Source organism: Podarcis pityusensis (genome assembly GCF_964106645.2).
Source record: "Podarcis pityusensis genome assembly, chromosome: 13".
Lineage (NCBI taxonomy): Eukaryota > Metazoa > Chordata > Lepidosauria > Squamata > Lacertidae > Podarcis > Podarcis pityusensis.
The window spans coordinates 51,710,648-51,733,939 of record NC_138038.1 but is presented as its reverse complement, the minus strand read 5'-3'; the positions used below and the strand labels follow the sequence as shown (position 1 = coordinate 51,733,939).

At 48.0% G+C, this 23,292-nt stretch overlaps 1 protein-coding gene across 1 annotated transcript; it reads right to left on the bottom strand.

Annotated features, from left to right (window-relative positions):
• Positions 1–2,603: 2,603 nt before the first annotated feature.
• ATP1B2 (ATPase Na+/K+ transporting subunit beta 2) lies at positions 2,604–23,087 on the bottom strand. The gene is made up of 7 exons (XM_080979976.1): positions 22,764–23,087; positions 14,359–14,487; positions 12,568–12,672; positions 10,251–10,453; positions 9,108–9,164; positions 6,129–6,227; positions 2,604–4,662 (listed from the first exon to the last, which is right to left on the bottom strand). The coding sequence occupies exons 1-7, from the start codon at positions 22,873–22,875 to the stop codon at positions 4,498–4,500; spliced, it is 870 nt and encodes a 289-aa protein (XP_080836102.1). The 5' UTR covers positions 22,876–23,087; the 3' UTR covers positions 2,604–4,497.
• Between the last annotated feature and the right edge of the window lie 205 nt (positions 23,088–23,292).

Sequence of the window (23,292 nt, the reverse complement as noted above, 5' to 3'; positions counted from 1 at the left end):
TTAAGTCCTGAAGTACATTGCAAAAGCTGCAGCCTGCACCCTACGCAGGAATTCTCAGGAACATTTTATTCTTGCTAGTTGTGCTGGGGAAGAGAAATTTCATTGCTCCAACCGTAGCAGAACGAGACTGAGGATCTACCCTCCTCGGTTTGCCCTGAGAGAAGCCAGAGGTTTATCGCCAGAATCGTGTTCAGCTGTGGGCTATGTCGCCCAAAATATCCAGAGGACACCAGACTGGGGAAGGCTGCTTCATAGTTTCATTTCGCGAATCCTTTGTCATCCACAAGCATGCTGATACCAGCCCCATGCCTGCAGATTTCTGTCGCAGTGCCCAGGTCAGCTTCTCCCCTCGCTAATGGCACCCACACTCAAGATCCCCTTGTCTTAGCAAAACGCAAAGGGGTGCCTCCCCCCCGAAACCCCCCCCCACTTCACTCCACTTGCTTTGGCGCACAGAGTTTGTCACAGTCTCGCTTTTCATTGGCAAGAGGGGTGTTGTTGTCGTTTAGTAGTGTCCGCCTCTTCGTGACCCCCTGGACCAGAGCACTCCAGGCCCTCCTGTCTTCCACTGCCTCCCGCAGTTTGGTCAAACTCATGCTGGTAGCTTTGAGAACACTGTCCCACCATCTTGTCCTCCGTCGTACCCTTCTTGTGCCCTCCATCTTTCCCAACATCAGGGTCTTTTCCAGGGAGTCTTCTCTTCTCATGAGGTGGCCAAAGTCTTGGAGCCTCAGCTTCAGGATCTGTCCTTCCAGTGAGCACTCAGGGCTGATTTCCTTCAGAATGGAGAGGTTGGATCTTCTTGCAGTCCATGGGACTCTCAAGAGTCTCCTCCAGCACCAGAATTCAAAAGCATCCATTCTTCGGCGATCAGCCTTCTTTATGGTCCAGCTCTCACTTCCATACATCACTACTGGGAAAACCAGAACTTTTACTATAGGGACCTTTGTCGGCAAGGTGATGTCTCTGCTTTTTAAGATGCTGTCTAGGTTTGTCATCGCTTTTCTCCCACGAAGCAGGCGTCTTTTAATTTCGTGGCTGCTGTCACCATCTGCAGTGATCATGGAGCCCAAGAAAGTAAAATCTCTCACTGCCTCCAGTGGGACCAGTGGCCATGATCTTCGTTTTTTTTTATGTTGAGCTTCAGACCATATTTTGGGCTCTCCTCTTTCACCCTCATTAAAAGGTTCTTTAATTCCTCCTCACTTTCTGCCATCAAGGTTGTGTCATCTGCATATCTGAGGTTGTTTATATTTCTTCCAGCAATCTTAATACCAGCTTGGGATTCATCCAGCCCAGCCTTTCGCATGATGAATTCTGCATATAAGTTAAGTAAGCAGGGAGACAATATATAGCCTGGTCGTACTCTTTTCCCAATTTTGAACCAACCGTTTAAGGCCATACAGCTTTAACTATATGGACCTTTGTCGGCAAGGTGATGTCTCTGCTTTTTAAGATGCTGTCTAGGTTTGTCATCGCTTTTCTCCCAAGAAGCAGGCGTCTTTTAATTTCGTGGCTGCTGTCACCATCTGCAGTGATCGTGGAGCCCAAGAAAGGAGGCCAATGGCTTCCTCCCCACCCCCCTTTCCTCCTTTCCCTGTCAGCTCACTGAAAAGAAAAGAAAAAGGGTTACAGGCAAGGCCTTAATGAAAGCCATTCATTCGGTCTGGCTCGGAGGAGACCAGGGAGCCTCTGCCAACATCTCTCCCCCCCCCCCCATGACATGCTAAGTGATTTAGGGGTGGGATGCCCATCCCTCGAAGGGCAGCCCCAAATTACCAGGGGCTATTTATTGTGCCACTCCTGGCTTCAACTCGGCCAGATTTTTAAAAAGCTACGCGTTCAGTGAAAAAGGACCCTCTCTTTCCTTGCTTGCCCCCCCTCAATGCCCCTCTATTCGAAAGAGCTGCCCTTATTTCATAGAATTACAGCTCTAGTCCAGTTTGCTACAATGCAATATTCTGGATTCCAGTCTGATTTTTCACCAAAAAAAAGAGAGAAAAATCAATGCATCATTTTAAAGATGATGTCTAGGTTTGTCATTGCTTTTCTCCCAAGTCTTTTAATTTCGTGGCCAGCAAAAGGCCAAAATATGGAGCTGTGCAGATGCTAATTTCTAAGGACAGATGCACATTTAGGAAGAAAAGGCTGCTCTTTAATTAAAAGTGCAAAATGCATCTCGGCCTCATTGGGGGGTTAATGCATTTTGGACCTGCAGAGTTTGCTGCCAACTATGCATGGGCAACTTGGAAGGTGAGGCAAGGTGATGTTTGGCGGCTGGAGTGTCAGGCTAGGACCCTGGAGAGACCCGAGTTCAAATTCTGAAACATACTTGGCCATAAAACTCATTCCATGACCTTGGGGGGCCAACTCACTCCTCCTCCCAGCCGAACCGACCTAGCAGGGCTGTCGTTAGGCTAAATGGAGAGGAAGGGAGGAATATATGCACTTCGTGAGCTGGGTAAATGCAAAATAATAGCAACCACTGAGAAAAAATATAATTTTCCTTCGCTCCAGGGGGGGGGGGGATGCTTCCCACAGCTCCATTTAACGTATAACGTATCTAAATGCACAGTCAAAAACTCTGACCCAAAAGGCAACCAAAGTTTTTAAAGTTTTTATTTATTTATTTATTTCTCATCTTTACAGTAAATCTGATACAGGCAATTAAATAATTCTGCAAATAAAAACAAAGATAAAAACAAAAGAGTTAAAAAGCCAAAGAATTTTTAAGTTATGTCTTCCATTCATACACGTAATAATCGACTTCGATGCAAGCCTTAAAAGAGGTGAAAGGGGTGAAATTTAATAACTATTGAAAAAACAAGAAGCAAGGGAGGTTTTTTTTAAATTAAAAAAAAACACCCATTGCCAAAAAATTAAAGTTCGCTTTCGTTTTAAAACAACGCTTCTGTTCTTCCGACAAATTATTAATCAGGAAGTGAGAGATGAGGCAAGCGAGAATCTAAGAGAAAACAAAAATAAAATAAAAAAAACTCCATTGGTTAATTAAAGTGACTAAAGAGGCATTATTGGGTTCAGTCAATATTTCCCCCTCAACTATGGCAGAACCAGTGGTTTTGTTTCGTTTTTTAAAATTTCTTTTCTATCATCATCTTAGTGCAATGTGTGCCACTATTATAACAGATTAAAACAACTGTACACTAAAGGACGAACAGGGTCAGAGTAGATCCTATTTAGAAGAGAGAGAGAGAGAGAGAGGGAATAAAAGAGGGATGGCGGGGTGAGACAATTAAGACTGACAAGCTTCGTTTTTCACAGCCGCCGCGACCGTTTCCTCTGCGAGGGAATCAGAACAGCCGCCATGCCCAAAAAAAGCCTTTTGTCTGCCATTTTTTTAGAAAAGAGCTGCTTGCAAGTCAAGAGAGAGATGGCAAGCTATTGCCACACAGAAGTCAAAAGTAGTTAAAGGGGGGGACGGGGAACGCTTCAACCCCTGAAGCCGTTTTGGACGGTTGCCACAGATTCTGCGCTTTCTAAAACCGGGAAGAAGGGTTTACTGATTTACTGAGAGGACCGGCCAGCAGCAAAATGGCTGCCATCCAAAAACAGAGCGGCGGCCATTTTGTCCATCATGCAGAACTGAGAGAGTGCAGCCATTTCGCTCGGTGGCCAAGATTCTGAGGGAATAATTGGGTTTAATCCTTCCTTAAGTGTATTTAGAGAGTGCAGCAACACACACCCTCCAAAAAACCCCATGTTTAACGCATATTTTGACGTTCTTCCGCGCAGTCACGGCCGCCGGAAGCTTCCGGAGCGGCCGAGACAAAATGGCTTCCCAACGGTCAACAGTCGGAGGCCCCAAACCGCAGCAATTCCCCCCAAATTAGGAACCAAGATGGCCCACCGCTAACCCCATTAGGGCCCGTAGCCATTTTCATAACAAGGGTTTCGTGGCAGGAGCGAAACTGGTAGAAAAGATGGCGAGGGGTGAGAGGAGGGGGAAGGAAAAGAGCTCTGGAAAAGGATGAAAATACGGAGGACTCAGCAGTACCTTAATTTTTAATATATATAAAAAATATCTATATACATTTATTATTATATTAGGAAATATCTCCGGGATGGGAAAGGGGGGGGGAGATTCGTGGGACCTGGGCTTGGGGGGGATCACAGCCTCTGAGCTCCCCACATATGTGGGGCGAGAAGGGGGAGAAAAAATGTCGTTAGAACGAGCCAAAGCAGCATTCCCAAATATTTCGAGAGAGGTAAAGGGGGCAAATGCGGGCCAGATGAAGGGGTGCAGGTGGAAGAAGCAAAGCCGTCGATTTCGGGGTTCGGGGATTGTCTAACAGCAACGGTTAAGGATGTGCCCCCCCTGCACCCCACAACCGCCTTGCTCTTCCTTCAACATCAATGCGCCACCCTCTTCTGAGCATGGAAGAAAAAAGTTAGCTTTCTTTTCTTTTTTAGGGTGCAGGGGTGCAAGGGGATGGGGCGGAGGGGAGGACGGGCCGAGGATTTATTTGGGGGGGACTATCATTCTTTGTTGACCCGGATCTTGAAAGCCACGCGGCCGGCAAACTTGTCCCGCTCGTCGTTCGTGTTGACGTTGGCGGCGTTGACCCTGCACTCGATGTGGTGGTCGTAGTTGAACGTGAGGTTGAGGAATTTGACGGCCACGACGGGCTGCGTGTAGTTCACCTGCGGAAGTGGGGGAGACCGAGGGGCAAAAAATCAGCCGGGGAAACAACCCACGGATCTCGTCTCGCACCCCCCAAAACTCTCGCTTTTCCTCCAAAAACACTAAGGCAGCTTTTGGGCTCGGATTAAGGCAGCAGCCGAAACGTCCGGAGGGCGTCAGGTTGGCAAAAGTTAAGAGGTCCGACTCGTGAGCGGCTTCCAAATCTACCGAAAATTTCAGCGCCGAAAACCCCCCAAACCTTAACTTGCTAAATCACAAACCGATTTAAAAAAAAAAAAAAAAAATCATATCAATTTATATTTCTTGCCTAGCTGCTAAATACTGGAGAGACTGGTCAGCAAACTTTTTCAGCAGGGGGCCTGTCCACTGTCCCTCAGACCTTGTGGGGGCCGGACTATATTTTGGAAAAAAATAATAATGAACGAATTCCTATGCCCCACAAATAACCCAGGGATGCATTTTAAATAAAAACACACATTTTACTCATGTAAAAACACCAGGCAGGCCCTACAAATAACCCAGAGATGCATTTTAAATAAAAGGACACATTCTACGCATGTAAAAACACGCTGATTCCCGGACCATCCACAGGCCGGATTTAGAAGGCGATTGGGCCGGATAGTTTGCCTACCCGTGCTTTAGCACTTTAACATTGCTCTCGTTTCATTTTTAATCTGTGCACAGACTTTCTGTACCGCTATCTACAAAGCGGTTTATGAGCCACAGGAACGGCAAAATATACAACGGAAATCACACATCCCGCATCAACGTGAGCGGGAGCAATCGGGTCAAAATGGTATGTAGGACTATAGAAATAAATAATGTGATATGCGACAGTCCCTCTGAAATATAATATTGCAAGCGGATCGTTGACTATGATGGCCGAATACTTGAAGAGCTTCCTCCTATTTTGGGATTTAATGCTTTTCCAGTTTCTACTTTGGAACAATAAATGTTTAGTCCAAGCCTGCGACACACCTTTGTCCTCCCACCCAATCTTTGTACATCCCTTTAGCAAAAGATGGCGGGACGCGGGTGGCGCTGTGGGTTAAACCACAGAGCCTAGGGCTTGCCAATTGGAAGGTTGGCAGTTCGAATCCCTCGACGGGGTGAGCTCCTGTTGCTCGGTCCCTGCTCCTGCCAACCTAGCAGTTTGAAAGCACGTCAAAGTGCAAGTAGATAAATAGGTACTGCTCTGCCAGGAAGGTAAATGGCGTTTCCGTGTGCTGCTCTGGTTTCACCAGAAGCGGCTTAGTCGTGCTGGTCACATGACCCGGAAAAACTGTCTGCGGACAAATGCCGGCTCCCTCGGCCAGTAAAGCGAGATGAGCGCCGCAACCCCAGTCATTTGCAACTGGAAATAACTGTCAGGAGTCCTTTCCCTTTAGCAAAAGATGGCCCCAAGAAACACCCTTTTGGGTTGAAGAGGAGGAAAGAAAAGGCTTGGGGAGTGTGCAATACTTACATGGATTTTTTTGCCGTAATAAGGAAAGTACATTAGGTCAATGTTTCCATTGGGAGGGAACATTGCTATCTCCCCCAGTTTCTGGGCATCCTCCTCTTTCTGTGGGAGGAGAAAAGACAGGTGTCAAAACATATTTTATCCCTCCCCCCCTCCCTGACATGCGGCTAGCAACATGCCACCCCCATTCACCTTAATGCTCACTATTCCAAACTCACTTTCACTAACTGTGATATCTCCCTTTCCTATTGGCTGGCTACGCCAGTGGTCATTCTGCCCCCTACTCCCGGTCCTCGCTCGCTGCCCCATTCAACTCTTCTGCCATCCGCTATGTGCATTCAATTATCAAAAATCTCCCCTCCCACTAAGACACAGCCTCCAAGGCCGCCACCCCTGCCCCCGCTTTTCCCAAACCGCATCCAACGTTGTCCTTACTATGAGATCTTCCTTAGGGTTTTTTTTCTTCTGAAGACAGAAACGTAGAAGAAGAAGACAGAGTGAACGCGTGGAGAGACAAAGAAGAAAATAAAGTGAACAAAGGAAAGGCTAAATGAACAGAGGAGGGAGACAGCCATTTTTACAAAAAACGTAAGAGGAACAAACAAAACCAAGGGTATCAAGACTGTATTTTACACGACTGTGATCCTTTTCTTACACTATCTCTGTACAGTCATACCTCATGTTACGTTCTTTCAGGTTACGTCCCGCGGCGACCCGGAAGTACCGGAAAGGGTTACTTCTGGGTTTCGCCGCTCGCGCATGTGCACAAGCGCTAAATCGCGCATGCGCACGAGCACCAAATCACGCCGCGCACCTGTGTAGATACGGTGCTTCAGGTTGCGCTCTTTTCATGTTGTGAACGGGCCTCCGGAACGGATCCCGTTCTCAACCGGAGGTACCACTATATTACCTTACGATGACGAGACAACTTCAAGTATTGTTAGGGAAGCGGGGAGGGGAGTAAGAGGGAAATCAAATGATATTGTTGGTGTAAATTTTTTCTCTTTTTGAAAAAGCAGCAAAACGGTGTGTGTGTTTTAGAAAAAACACTGATCTAGCACCATCCGGAAATCTGAATTGTACACTCAAACCAAAGACACCTGGAAGCTCCAGCTTTCATAAATTCAACAAGATGAACCTGAATGCAAGTCTGGTGACAGATCTCAGAAGCTGGGCGCTGGCGATTGAGCCATGATTTGATAGGGAAAGATAAAAGGTACTCAGAACCCGGACTACCTCTCCGCCTCTTCCTCGTATTGCAAAAACAAGGAAATCGTTTGACATTGCTTAACATGAAGGCGCGGCAAATGTCAACATCCCTTGGCGCAAGAGTTTGAACTGGTTTTTCAGAAGGGTATGTGCTGCCTCGATTACTCACAAAGGGAAAAACTACTGCAGGAGGCAAGAGGTAAAGGAAGTAAAGTGGCTGAGTGCGAGAGCATCTACTTTGCATACAAAAAGTCCCAAATTCGATTTCCGACAGGATCTGAAGGTAAAGCTGGGGGAAAGGCCCTTTTCTGAAATTTCAGGGGGGCCACTGCCAGCACTGAACCAGATGGACTCATGCTCAATAACTTAACAAGGCAGTTCTCCATGTTCTTAACTTCATGACAAGCAGTATTTAAATGCATCGTCAAAGCTGTTAAATATCGCTGGGGTGGTTTTTTTGAGCCATCCCTTGGTAGGCTAGCTATCCCGATGTCTATCGGGATACCAAATGATGGAACCGACCTGGAGAAATGTTTACATGTGATTTTGTGACCCCTATATAGCAATGCTCAATGAATTTAGAGGCTAACAAATCAACATTTTTAAATAACCCCCCAGCCCTAACAAACTAGAGCAGCTGGGGGAGCCCAGTCGCATGGGCAGGGTACAAGAAATTATTATGATTACAATTTTTTTTTAGTATTATTCTTTCACAGGAGGCTGTGAAGTGTCCTTGGGGATATTTCTAAAAAATATCCCAGCCAATATGGATTTACCCCTGCTAAATATAAAAAAGGGGGCACCCCCAACAGAATTCTGCAATATTCATAGCTACTGCCAGGGGAGAATGTCTCCCCTTTGGATATTAATACTTTTGTGGGATATTCACATTGCAACGAAGAGGTTCGAGTTGGGGGATAGAAGACAAAATTGCAGGAACAGGCCTGTGGCCCATCTAGTCCATTATCCTGTTCTCACAGTGGCCACCTAGATGCCCATTAGGGGACGCCTGGAAGCAGGATGCGAACGCAAGATCCTCCCCTCCACATTTTCCAGCAACTGGTATTCAGAAGCAACCCTGCCTCCGATTGTGATGGGAGAACATCGCCACCTTGGCTGGGAGCCATCCATAGCCCTCTCCTCCTCCAGGAATCTGCCTGATCCTCTTTGAAAGCCATCCAATTTTGCGGCCATCCCAGCGCCTCCGGTGGGAGGGAGTTCCACAGGTTAACTCTGCTTTGCATAAAGACGTTCTTCCTTTTACCCAGCCTGAAACTTCCAACAAGGTATTGCAGGACAGGAAGGTTTGGAGCGACTTCTTCCAAGCACAAAAGTGTTTTGGGCAAGAGGAGGCAAGTGGGAATCTAGCCGGGAATGCGGACTGCTGGGTTCTTCCAAAGGGCAAGGCTACTTTTGCGGGCCAGAGGCGATCAGCCCCCTATATGGGTTCTCTCCCCTATATCCCGAAGCGTTGCAGGAAGAGCAGGAAGCAAAAGCTGTCGGGGTTCTAGGATCCGCTAAAGGTCATCTGCCTAAACGGTTCTAGATTTCTCTTCTAATGCTTTGGCAAGACCTTACCTCGTGCTTAGACCGGGGTCTCTGAATGCACAGAATAATAATTTTTTTTTTGGAAAGAGACAAGGAGGAGGAGGAGAGGGGAAAGTGGAGCGTTAATGAAATGGAATGAGAAAGAACAAGAAAGAAAAAAACAAGGAAGAAGAGAAGGAGGAGAGACAAAAACCGGCAGAGCAGTGGCAGATCAGAGGCTTTTACCTTTGCCAGGCAAGAGACGTTGATGGGCTTGCCGTCTCCCGCGTAGAACTTGATGACCTGCCGAGACACAAAATGGGGGGGGGGAGAGAAAAGAGTTCAGGACCTCCAAATGGCTCTCACTATGCCCTCCCCACCCCACAAAAAATGAAGGGAGCTGGGCAGGGGGGAAACGACACCACCATCTGCAAAAAGACGGGGTGGAATTTGCCCCACTCTGGGAAAGGCTGATGCTTCTGCTTTCAAAACACCAGCCTTCACCGACTCAGTGGCGTCCGGTGGTTCCGCGCTACAACTCCCATGGGAGTTATAGTTCGAAACCACCGGGTCAGCGAAGGCTGCAATTCAGCAGAATTGGGAACAGAACTCCTTCCATCTCCGCAGAAGAAAAGGTTAGGCAGCCTGAGGTTTTTCTGTGCTCCTGCGACCTATCCTCCTAATCCTCGGATGTGGGGATAGAGACTTGCAATTCTTAAATCTTGCCTGGGCTGCCCCCCTTCCGAGGGAGTCCGTTGCACTGTCTCCCAAATATTTAGTTTCTTGCCGTTTGGATTCATCGGTTCAGGCCTGCCCGCGAGGAGCAGGAGGAAATAATGAAAAACTCAAGTCTTTTATCGCGTTTTTAATCTTCTGCTGGGAGCTGCCCAGAGTGGCTGGGGAGGCCCGGCCAGATAAGTGGGGTATAGGTAATAATTATAAGGTAAAGGTAAAGGGGACCCCTGACCATTAGGTCCAGTCATGACCGACTCTGGGGTTGCGGCGCTCATCTTGCTTTATTGGCCAAGGGAGCCGGCGTAAAGCTTCCGGGTCATGTGGCCAGCATGACTAAGCCGCTTCTGGCGAACCAGAGCAGCGCACGGAAATGCCGTTTACCTTCCCACCGGAGCGGTACCTATTTATCTACTTGCACTTTGACATGCTTTCGAACTGCTAGGTTGGCAGGAGCAGGGACCGAGCAACGGGAGCTCACCCCGTCATTGCGGGGATTCGAACCGCCGACCTTCTGATCGGCAAGCCCTAGGCTCTGTGGGTTAACACACAGCGCCACCCACGTCCCAATAAATTATTATAAACTGTTATTATTGCCTTCTGCAGACTGAACAGACCCTCAACTGACAAGAGAGGAGTCAGGGCTTCTTAGCCTACCCGGTTCATCTTGACGAGGATACAGGGGCGCCCGTCCCGGTACCCATAAGTGGTGTCGTTGAGGCCCGAGCAGTCGCCCAACATGGTGCGGTTGAACTGGCACGCCGTCTTCGGGTAATTCAACACCCCATTGTCCACCTGCTCATTGTACTGCCCCGGGATACAGTCCCGGTTGCTGGCCACCTGCTTGGCGTTGTCATAAGCTAGAAGAGAAGGAGGAATCGTAAGAGTTCGAAAAGGAACCCCGGGGGTCATCTAGTCCAACCCCCGGCGATGCAGCAGGAGGAAAACGTAGCTCGGCAACAGAACATCTCCTTGACCCAGTCTCAGGGAGTTCCAGGGTAGGGAAAGACCCTTTTGATTATGTTTTTCCATGGTAAATCTTTATTAGTTTAAAATACAGATACAGATGATCATTTACAACGAAGGTAAATATAAAAGAGAGAAATAGAGAAAGAAAAATCAAGACAAAAGAAAAAGATAAAAAGAAAAAGCCAAAAATTGATACCAAAGCATATCCGTCAAATAAAAACTTATGCTTAAAACTTCCAATCGTTCTCATTTTACTGTTTATATGGCTATGGTTTTATCGCACAGCTTTGCATTATAGCCTTTTTCATATATTCCAAAGGGAAAGACCCTTTTGAGACTCCACAGAAGACAATTCCGGCGCAACAACCGAGCGAGGGTACTTTAAAAAAAACCTGTTTTGTTTATTTTTACATTTGATCTCACTTTTCCTCCAAGCAGCCCTGTTTTATGCTTCACAGCAACCCTGTGAGGTTAGGCCAAGAGCTGAGCAGCAGGCCCAAGCTTCTTTTAAAGCTCATATACCCAAAGCCCCCCAATCCTGGGAAACGTAGTTCTCTGAGGGGTAAACTACAGTTCCCATGATTTTCATTTTATTAGTGCAAATGCAGGCCATTGTTGTTATTGAATTTATTTAATATTTTCCCTCCAACCCCCTTTTAAAAACACATCCGAGACAGGGCCAGCTGCCTCCACATCTCCCCATGTAAAAAATGTTTTGTAGGAAGAGGCGAATAAATAAAGGCTGGCCACAAAATATCATCTGGAAGGACTGCAGGTGCACCACCGTACACGGAATAAAACGAAATTTAAAAACCATGATGGGACAGATCAAATAGCCCAGGTTCAATCTTAATGAGGTTTGTTGGGGGCTATTTGTGGTGCAGAAACCGTGTCTTTGAAGTCGTTCCCCATCCACTAACAAGTGGGAATCGACAGTCCAGGTGTCTACTGAAGCACAGATCAAAAAAGGCTAAATAATCCTTACAGCGCCAGCTCCAAAAAGCACACTGCGTTTTTATAGCGAGACCCTTTTTAAAAAGCAGCACACACACGTCTAAATTATGCAGCTGTAATCCTGATAATGACCCTCCGGAGGAGGTTAGTATTATCCTTGCATTGCTCTGGCATACAGATCTAATGGAGAAAATGACACACAATTTGAGATTTCGACAAGGGCTGCAACCTCCAGACACCTTTTAATAAGATTTGGCATTCTTTTATTAGATATACAGAGGAACAGTCATTTCCAAGACAAGCCTGGCAAATCTGAAACCAGACTTGATAATAAGATAGCCTTTTACTTGGGACTTTGCTATTTTAAACTACTTGCAAATGCACTTGTTCTATGCAGCTATTTTATGGTTTCGTTTCTCGTCTGAAAGCTGGAAAGCTGCTGGCAGTCAGTGTAGACAGCACTGGCCTAGATGGACACCGTCTTGGAGTCTAGTTTCCTGCACTGCTCAGATCTTTGCAAATCCACTCTCTGGTTCTGTCGCCTCTTCCCCACATAGCGCCAGGCAGACACCCCCGTCTCCAATTAACAATCCGCAAAGAATTCCGGTATATTTTAAATTACGTCTGATTTTATAAGAGAGTGGAAAGCCCCTTGGAAGAAACCGAAGGCAGGTGATTATATAGAACCTGGATTAAAGGACACCGTGGAGTTTCACCCAGCAAGGAGTTCCGCTGGTGAACGCGCCCAGCTCGTTTTTCACACCTGCCACCTCTAGGGGGCCTCAGCTGCGCATGCTTGCCCCAGCCCCTCTGAAACTTGGGTTCCCGGGTGCTGTTGGACTACAACTCCCATCATCCATTCCTCCCAGGACCCTGGATGATGGAAGTTGTAGTCCAACAACTTCCGGCGACGAGAAAGGGAATGTTGCAGAAGCTTGGGAAAAGGGGGCGTGCAGCCGTTCCTTCCCTAATTAAGTGGTTAATTAGCATCATTGGGCAGAAAGGCCGGGGGGGAGGAGAAAGGTGTTGCTCCTTCCCCCATCTTACTTACCCTCCAAAAACTTATTTAGCATCCTCACGTATTCCTCCCAGGATTCAGTCTGGCTCATGTTGTAAGTGATGTCCAGCGCGTCCGTCTTGGGGCGAATCATCACGCCTGCAAGGCAGGGAGGGAGAAAAAGAGAGAAATGGTTGAGTTTCAGAGCTCCGCCTGCCCACACTCCTCCCTGAGGACCTTAAGGTCCATGAATAACCATAGTTTAGAGGTCCCGGGCCTTAAGGAAGTCAGATTATCCTCCACCAGGGCCTTCTCAGTGATGGCTCCGACCCGGTGGAATGCTCTGTCCCATGAGACCAGGGCCCTGCAGGATTTAACCTCCTTCCGCCAGGCCTGTAAGAGTTCCTTCTGGCTTTCAATTTGAACTTAGCCTGATCTTTTATTCCCCTTCCTTCCCTCCCCCTCCCCTTTTTATGAAGATTACCCACAGCTAATTCTCCCCTGGACTCCTCGCCGGCCCAAATAGGACTAACTTAGCCAGCTAGCCCTGGTGATCATCTAATGTTTATTGGATGGATTTCCCCCCTAAATTGATTTTTGAATTCTGAATTTATTGTTATTCATGTTTTATACTGTATTTTATGCTGTTTTTGTTGCATCAATTAAGTGTTTTAAATTTGTTGTTAGCCGCCCTGAGCCCGGTTTTCTGAACTGGGAAGGGTGGGGTATAAATAAATTATTATTATTATTATTATTATTATTATTATTATTATTATTAGATGGCCCCAGCAAGCCCCTCATCTGTGACAAAGACCAGTGGGGAGCTCCTAATTTAAGCGAGTTTAGCAAGCAGCTGGGCATATCCACACTGGGTTTACACATTCCTGTACACGGCCAGGACTTGCCCCAAAGGATCCTGGGGGTTGTAGTTTGTGAGAGTGCCAAGAATAGCCCGTTTAACAGCTTCAACCTCCCCTCCCAGGGCTCCATGCAAGAGGGAGCGACTTTCAAAACCAGCTTTTAAGTCCAAAGTGTTAGCCTTCTTTTCTATTTTGGTGGTACCGTGGGGCGGCAGGGGGACATTTCCCCTGAGAACACCCACGTCTCTGAGCATGTACAGAGTTCAATGAACGACCCTAGCCAGATTCTGCACATCAGTGCAGTTCCTAGTGCAAGCTGGCTGGCCATCTGCCAAGGGTGCTTAAGCTGAGATTCCTGCATTGCAGGGGGTTGGACTAGATGACCGCAGGGGTCCCTTCCAACTCTATGATTCTTCAAAGGCACTTCTTTAGACACCAGTGCCTCATGCAAAACCATTTAAACATGCCCCTCTCCACACAGCACCACTTATGTGAAAACCACATAGTTGTCAAGTGCCCCTTATTTGGCGGGACAGTCCCTTATCCCAGCGCCATGTCCCGCTGCTGTCCCTTATTGATGATGTCTCTTAAATAAGCTACTGAAGGTAATGGGGCCCTTTCTATGTCCAGCTGTGCTTTGTCAACAACAAATTGCTGCTGTTTTTTTTGTGTTGAATATATGCTCTATGGTCATTTATGGACCTAATAGGTATCTAAAGCCATTTGCACGCAACAAAATATGTATTTTACCAAAGTAATTGTTGATCCCTTATTTTGGCTGCTGATCCCTTATTCTCGAGGCTGCTGGTCCCTTATTTTCAAATCTGTAAGTTGACAGCTATGGAAAACCACCCTTCAAGCAGAAAGCTAACACCTCAGGGAGAACGCCAGGCTAGAGCCCCTCTCCTTGTTGCTTTCTGCCTGCTTTCTGCCTGCGGGGACTTTGCGCACGATCTGCACACAAGGTTGGAAGTCAAGGCCTCACCTGGGATGGAGAGGCGGTCCTGGTATTTGGGGTTGAACTGGTCCACCGTCTGCAGCATAACCCACATCGTGAGGGTGAAGAGGGCCGTGAGGAAGCCGTAGAAGACAAGGTAGAACAGCAGGATCAGAGCTGGAAGGGGCAGGAAAAAAAATAGATTAAATTGAGGAAAGAGTCAGGCAGTGAGGTCCAAAAACTGTAGCCATTAGAATTGACCCCCATTCTGTTTTCTTATCAGATCCCCACCTCATGCTCCCCTCTGCCAGAGGGGATGCTGTTCTTAGGCCTGCAAATGAATATTGTAGAACAGCCTTTGCCAACGTGGCGCCCTCCAGGGCTATTGGGACTCACCAGCCTCCACCCAAAACTGCCATTTTGGACTATGACAGCATTAGAAACTCGGGTATATAGGCTAATCGCAAACCTTAAAGCTAGGTTTCGGTTGCCACAGCAAGTTATCTCAAGGAATATTTTTATTTATTATTATTATTATTATTATTATTATTATTTTATTATTATTATTATTATTATTTTATATTTCATTTCTATACTGCTTTATATTTTAAAGAACAAATCTCACAAAAATGTCACACAAAAATGTCACATAACACAATCCAGATTAAAACAACTTCATATGAAGTTGACTATTTTTTTTCTTGTTTCTTTCTTTTATCTTTTGTCTTTCTTTTCTAGTTTGCATTCTGGAAAACTGGGTAGATAAAATGTTTTTATCTATGGTTATGTATTGATTCTATTTATTTTTTTCTATCCATTTTTTTGTAACATTTAATAAAATAAAATAGAAAAAAAACCCCAACAACTTCAAGTGAAATATTTCAAACCCTCCTCTAAAAGACATTTTGCAGTCGCCAGCCGGTCAGCCGACGGTCGCAATGGGACCCACGCCAGTCGCAAAACACGCCTAGCTCATTTCTATACCCGACTACAACTCCCACCAGCCCCCAGCTAAACAGGGTGGTTTCGGACTACAACTCCCATCAGCCGCAGCCAGCACACCTGTGTCACATTCCAAAAGAAGCGCCGGTTTGACAAAGGCCGCTCCAGAAAAAGAGCTTGCAAACTGCTACCGCCTTATGTCTGCCCTGCCTTTGAAACGCCTACGAAACCGTAACGTCTTTTGCCCATCCCGAAATTTTCCTCTGCAGCACCTGCCTGCCTCGCTAGGGCGTTGTGCCAATTTAATTAGATGATTGACGAAGCGAAGGAAACCAGAGATGGCCCCCACACACACTTCGGCAGAGTCGCCAGATATCCCACGAGGTTCAGCAAGAGGGCAGCTGGGATATACATGGCAGGCAGGCTTTAGGGCCAGGGAATTAAAAAGGGGGGCTTGGACTGAACCCCAACCCCCCCCCAAATCTTTGATACACCTTTAGCGTGTTTTAACACTCCTTTAGCTTGTTGCATGCTAAAGGGCCAGGGGTACAGTGTCTGCAAAAGGTCCCAGGATCAGTCTTTGACAGTTTGTTTGGTAGAGCAAGAGATTCTTAATCTTAGGGTTGTGGGTTCAAGCCCCACATTGGACGAAAGACTCCTGCATGGCGGGGGGTTGGGCTAGATGACCCTCAGGGATCCCAATTCTACGATAACCTCCCGATCCGGCTAGGAGATCCCCTCCCTGCCTGAAACTCCAAAAATGAAGATTTTAATTTGGTCGCAAGTGGCCAATGGCAAAATGCGCCAGGCATGTTTTTAACGCTTCCCAGGCCCCAACCTCTAAATCCCAGATTCGAGTAAATACTGTATATTTTTCATTGGAAAGTCCCAGCGCCGGCCAAAGCAGACCTGCCCCTAATATCATCCCCTTCCTCTCCTCTACTGCTAGGCAAACCTACCTTCCTCAAACTCAGCCCACCAGATGTTTCTGGCCTACAACTCCCATGATCCCTAGCTAGCAGGACCAGTGGCCAGAGATGATGGGAATTGTAGTCTCAAAACATCTGGAGGGCTGAGGTTGAGGAACCTTGTACTACGGCCCCAGTTGCTCTCCCTCAGTGGTACCTTTCTGCTTAATGTGGATTATGAACCCATCTGTGTCTCCTTTAATTCACCCTCGTTCTCCTCCCTCCTGCTTCCCTGCACTTTCACCTCCCTAAATCCACAGATTCCCAGCTATTCGGTTTTTCAAATCTTCGGGATTCTTCCACTTTAGGGAGGAGAAAGTGTGGGGTGGCAGGAGTTGCGGGGGGAGAACCACTCAAATTTGAGGAGGCACAAGGAGTTCGCAGTGGGCAGGGCCCTTAATCTCACGGTGCATAGCTGAACTATGGAACTCCCTGCCACAAGATGGCCAACAACTTGGGGGGGGGCTTCAAAAGGGGATGCATGGAGGAAATGGGGGATATTCATAATCAGTTGGAAGCCCCCGAAAAGTGCAAAAGGTGGTCAACTTTACAGCCACTCTGCTAATTTGTAATTGACTAAAATACTGCTGACAACATGGTGGAACATTCAAGTAACCGGGTGGTTGTTTTTTTTTTAATCCCCCAGGAGCCAATGATTAGGGTTTTTTATTTATTATTAACTTCCAACTATTCCTTATCTCATTATTTAAGACAAGGAGAGTCTCCCAAAACAGTCAGCGAAGGAAAAAAGCCCAGAGTCCAGGCCATGGGCTTGCAAACTGAAGCCTTCGGCCTGACATATAAAGCCAGGTGGGATCCAAGCTGTTCTCTAGAACTGCACAGGCTTTACTCAAAGTTTACACCTAGGTCTCCTAAGATGTCCGAGCACAGGCCCCTTTGTGGAAATAAGCAGTTGCATTAATCCCAAAGATGACTCCGAACTCAGGTCAGCGGAGCTCTCCGTTTACTGTGTAATTTACTGAAGTGGGTCGCTGGTGCCATTTCGCAGATTGGGGAACTGAGGCCAAGAGGAAGTGACTAGCTAGAGACTCCACCCGGCGAGAGAATCTGACCCACAGGAATCCCAGATCCAGGTTGCAACACCTTCATTCAATGTAGGCCACGCAGATGGAATAAGTAGGCTATCAGAAGGAACCATCAAGAGACACAGTTCGGCACAAGTCAGAAAGTAAACAGAGGCTAGGAGGGACAGAAACATTGTGTGTTTGTGCGCAGGAGCCTCAAACTTGTGTACGAAAATATGGAGACAGTTAGGATAATATCAGAGCTGCCCAATGCTTTGTTTAAAATACATCCCTGTATGTTTGAAATTCGCCAGGCAATTCAAAGAAACAAACTCAACAAATCTCAGGGCAAATTCTTATCCAGCTGCCCCCCAGGAACCCACGGCACAACCTGCCCCCCAGCTGAGTGTTAAAATAAGCAACTCCTGGCAGCGGGGTCTAGGGGTCACCATCGCACACATCCTGCGGCGTTTTTTCAACGCACAGAGACAAGACAGAGCAAAGCTCACATCCAGGGTGTTAGCCAATGCTTAAAGTTACTCAAGAGCCAAGCCTGGAATTGGATATCCCATCACCTCCATAGGCACCAAGTAGTGCGGTGTAGTGGTTAGAGAGTCGGACTACACAAGAGCAGGGTTCAAATACCCTCCCCACTCAGCCACCTTGGGCCAGTCACTGTCGTTCTGGGCCCAGCTTACCTGGCAGGGCTGTTGTGGAATTGAATGAGGATAGGGGAAAATCGATGAGCTCTCCGGAGGAAGAAAAAAAAAAGGAGAGTTGGGATGCCAGTGCAATAAATAAGTAATAAAGTGCATTTCTGAAGCACCCTCTCCAATGACACACACACACATAGAGAGAGCAAAGCTGGAAAACTTGCAGCTTGCAAGACATTAACCCCAGAACCTCTGGGCCTTGCAAGCCAAAGCTGAGCTGACAGACAAGAGATAATCCTGTTTGCTGTGTCTGGAGTTCTTGCTCTCTCTCCAAAACACACAGGCATTTATAGCAAAAGAAATATGGGCATCCACAGAGGGGGAGCAAGGGGGCAGTCCCCCCATCCCCCAAACACACACACACAACCCCCAGATCCCCAGCCTTTTAATTTTTTAAAAAATGCATTTATAACCTTTGTAGAACCCAGGATATAAGGCAGAACATGGAAGCCCTATTCCTGGCAGTTTTTGTGAGAAATGTGTCTGCTCCTCCTTTTGGCGTTTGGCTTTGCCTGCCACCCAAAAAACTCCCACCCCCTCAAAAAAAAAAAATTTATATTCCCACGAGCAGAAATGAGATTACAAAATTTTAAAAATGATGGGTTTCTTACTCCCTCGAAGAATCCACAGTCTCTTCCCCCGCCCTCTAAACAGCCCCTTTAAATTATCCAGTTTTTTTTTCAGGCAGCCCCCCAATGTAAAAGCTGCCCCCTTTTACCCCCTTCCTTCACGTTCTCTCTCTCTTTGCTACATTTAAGCACCTGCCTTGTCCTGTTTCCCCTCCCAGCCTCCCCATGGTTGGCCAAATCCTGCCAAATCCAGCCCCCACTGCCCTTCTTCTCGTTCCAGAAACGTCCAGCCCCTCAGATCAGGCCTCCTACCGTTCTCCCCCCCTGGAGTCCCTTTCACCCCAAAAAACTCCCACAACTAGACATCTCAGATTAAAATCCTGAGCACCCATTGCTTGCTGTGTGGGTCTCTCTCTCCCTCACCCAATGCTGAAATATCAGGCCTCGTTTCCACCCTAGAGAAGACCCCATAACTCTTTCAGGCTCACCCATCCCTGCTCTTTTGCCTAAAGAGAACCCCAATTTTTTGGGGTCCCCAATATTGACTGCCTGCATTCTGCACCAAAACCCATCTTCCTGCTGCTGTTTCCTCCACTTCCTGGCACCACTGGGTACCATTCCCCCCCCCCCAGACATTGGCATGGGATGGGGGGCATATCTGTGACCGATGAGGTTCCTGAACCATCACCTTATTACAGAGATAACTGCTTCTCCCCCCTAAAATAAACCCCGCAAGCAAAGCTTGCATCCTTTCACCTGCCGCTAAAATGCTTTTTCCAAAGAAGTATGTGGGAATGGTGCCCCCTTCCCCACAAGACCGCCTTTTGCCCCATGGAGAAATCGAGGCAGCGATGTCTCCTCCGCCAACTGTATTAGGCAGGGCAAAAGGCTGCGCCAACTCTCTCTTCTCCACACCGCTTGCCAACGTCTTCGCTCCGCAGTGCCAAAGGCAACTGAACCCCGAGCCGAGCCAAGATGGAACCCCCCCTCCACAAAAAAAGTGCTGTCAGATCTTGGCCTGGTTTCCTTCCTTCCCCCGCACGCCGGATCAGGATCAGCTACTGCAGCGGGGGTGAAGTGCCATCAGCTTTCTGCAGTGAAATGCAAGCCAGGATCGGGGGGGGGGGCGGTCTTGTTCCCCCAAAACCACTCCGCACGTCGCCGGGTCTCAAGAGTGCACAAAAGCAGAGAGTCGTAAATTGCAATAAATTGGTGGGGGGTGGAGGGGGGAAGGGGGAACCAGATTATCAACGCAGCTTTGGTTCGCAATCAAAGGGGATGACCCCCCCCCCAAAAAATAAAACAGAGCAGGAAAAAGGCTGCTGTTGAACCAGATGCTGCAATTTTCTGGCAAGGAAAACTGCAAGAGATTCGAGTTTAGGAGAGTGGGAGACTTGTGGGATTTGACAAAAGCAGGGAGGGAGGGAGCAGATTTGTGGGGGGGGGTTGCAAGGAGGGGGCCAGAGCCTGACAGAGAGGTTGCAAGCTTTGGGGAAAGGAATTTTCCCACAGGCAAACAAGGTTTCCAAGGGAGAAGGAGAGCTTGCCAGGTTCCTCAGGAGTTGCAATGCGACAGACCCAAAGGTTGGACTTCTGTCAAACGGTGGCAAGTCCTTCTCTACGCCCCCCCCCCCCAAATTTTCTTCCCTCTCACCCTCCAGAAATTATTCAGCTGCCCCTTTCCCAGTTTGAACCACCACCTCGCTTCCCAGCCATCTACATATTGTTGCAATCCCCAAAAAGGCGACTTGGGGCTGCCAGTAAGGTGGGTAAAATTGGGGGGGGGGGATCAAGAGGTACACAGACTTGGAGGGGGGGTAGAAAGTCTGGAAAGGGGAGAATTCAAGAATCTGCAGTGGGAGATCTAGAAAGGCCTGGCCACATTTACACGGGTGGTTTGAAGAAGAAATCTCATAATGTCAGCTTGCTGGGGGGGCAGGGAGATAGAGAGATCTATAAATCAACTGTCTCACAGATCAAGGGGGTCACCATTGGAAGGGAGGGTTCATTGCTCAAAGCAGATCTAGGTACGCATCTAGTTTTTATGGAGGGGGGGCGCAACACAGAGAGGATGGGAAGCAAGGAAAGGTTTGCCAGCAAACCAGCATTTTGCCAAGGGGGGGGGGGCATTTTAATCAATGTTTTGCAAGCCTGATTATTTTTCGAAGCAGGACAAAGCGACAGAGGCTGTGAGAAGCCCCCTCCTCTCTGGTGCCAGGAGACTGGGGGGGGGGGGCGAGCTTGTTGACAGACTGGGCAGGCGGTGGGGGGGGAAGAGAGGGGGCCTCGCAAGCCAACTCCACAGAAGGAAAATAATGACCTACTTTTCCTGCTGCTCTGGCCTCTGCTGTTGCCTACAACACCCTTCTTCCCTGCATCAATCGATATTAAAAATTGGGGGCTGGGGGAGGAGAGAGCCCACCGTCAACCCCCCCAAAAAACAAGAACATCAGGAAACAGAAAGCCCCATACAATCTCTGCCCTTTTTGGGGGGACACAGACCCTATACAGGACCTGATCGCTGGGACTATAAGCCCCCCCCCCACAAAAATATATATATTTTTCAGGCCTATTCCACTCTGTCATTACTGCCACATTTCCCACACACATTTAATATCGCCTCTCATCCTCAGCAAATGATCGGGGGGCCCCCAATCTTCAGGGATGCAGTGACTCCCTATGCACCCCACTTCTCCTCCCCCCACCCCAAACACAGCAAATGCTCCCCCAAAATTTTTTCTTCAAAGCATATAATGATTTTGTTTCCTGGGCAGCCTCCACGCTCTGGTCTGTTCTCTTTTCAAATTGGGGTCTTTTAGCTCTGTCAAATATACACACACACTTCCCCCCCCATCTGCTTTCTCCAAGGGGTGCTGTCTCCCCCCTCCCAATTCGCAAAAACTGCAGCAAGATCTCCAAAATTAATTCTCTTCTGCACCTGCATTCATGACCGGTGCATGTCTAATAGTCTCGTATCTCTCCATTTTGTAGGTTATGTGTTTGTGTGTGTGTGTGTGTTTTGGGGGGGGTTGAGGTCAATCTTTGACCAAAGAACCAGATATACCCCCCCTCCCCTGTTTATCAACCTGCCTTCTAGAACATTGCAAAGGCGAGATCCTCTCCCCTTTCCATTCTACCCCACAAATGCAGAACAGACTCCCAGGGGAAATCCAGTTTTATCCATCTTCAAATTTCACTTCATGGCCTGGGTGGCGATGGGTTTTTTTTTTGGGGGGGGTGCTTTGCCCAGGGTGTAAATAACCCAATATGGTTTTTTCCCCCTTTCCTTTTTAGGGTACAGCCTTGGCTGCTATTCAAGGACTTAGATCATCTCACCCACCCCCCTCCTTCAAATTCAAAAATTGAGAATTATTTTAGAATGGGGCCCTGTTTGAATTCCAGTCTCCCTGCTTTTCTTCCACCCTAAACACTAATCTAACATATATAGATTTTTATTTTATTTTTTTAACATAGACACCTAATAACCACCTACTGAAATTTCCCATAAGGACCCTTTCCATATTAACCACCCTCCCCAAACAAAATCCACACGAAACCCAATTTCCCCCTTGCATTTCCTATCTTACTCAAGGTCTGCAGTTTCCCTTTTCGGGGGGGGGGCACCCCAGCAGTCCGCCATATCTGCATGCCCCCCCCTTCCAGGATCGCATCACCCATCACAACCCCCTCCTTTTTTTTCTAGTCCCCCCACCAAAGCACTCTGAGATCTGCTAGAGAAATTTCCCATTTTCCCCCCTCCAGAAAGACCGCCCCCCATCACAAAACTCCCCCTTACATAACCCTCCCCAAAGCACCCCCCTCTTTCAAAAACCAAGGTTAGAAAATCTCATGGGCGATGCCCCCTTTTATTTTATTTTATTATTAAAGAAATAAAATAAGGGGGAGACATGAGAATATTCAGAATCTCCTTTCCAAGGAGGGGGACCCCGATTTTCAGCCAAAGCTTTGCTTTTGGCTCTCATAGTCGCCCCCCATCCCTAAAATAATCCCTTTCGTGGCCCTGTTCTCTCTCTCTCCCCCCCCCCCATCTCCACTAATCTCCCCCTTTAAATAATCTCCCTTGGCTAGGAGTCCTTGAACTATCTTGTCATTAAATCCTGCCCTGGGGAAGGAGGAGGCGGCGGGCAGCCTCAAGATGCAGGATCAGCCCCCCCCCCCCACTCCCTGCCTGCGTGCGCCCCCCCAAAAAAAAAACCCCAGACAAGACAGGCTCACCCCAGCTGCTCCCGGTGCGCCCCATAAACTGATGCGTGCGCGGGTTCCAGATAAATTCCTTCCACTCCGTCATCACTTGCCCGCAGGTCTTCTTCTCCTTCTCGACGGCCATGGTGGCTTCAAAGTGGGGGGGTCAGATTCTGGCAAGGGGTGGGGAGCAAATAGGGGGCTGGGTCGTCGGAGGTCTCCCCCCAAAACAAGGATGCCCAGGGAGAAGGAAGCAGGAGAGAGAGAGAGAGAGAGAGATGCAGGCGCAAAAACTAAGCTCTTTGAAAGGATGCTCAGAGCGCCTCCTCCTCTGGTGCAAAGGGAAAGAGGCTGGAGGAGAGGGAGGGCTCCTATTTATTGCCCTCGCCCCGCCCCCTCCTGCCCTCGCCCCGCCCCCTGCTCATGAATATGCACGCTTGACGCCTCCGCCCCCTTTTCCCCATTCAGGATTTTCCCATCGGGGCTGGGCGGTTTTCTTGAAAGAGATGTTGGGCTGAGCCCCATTTGGAGAGGGAAGGGTGTTTGGGGAGGGGGGAAGGGG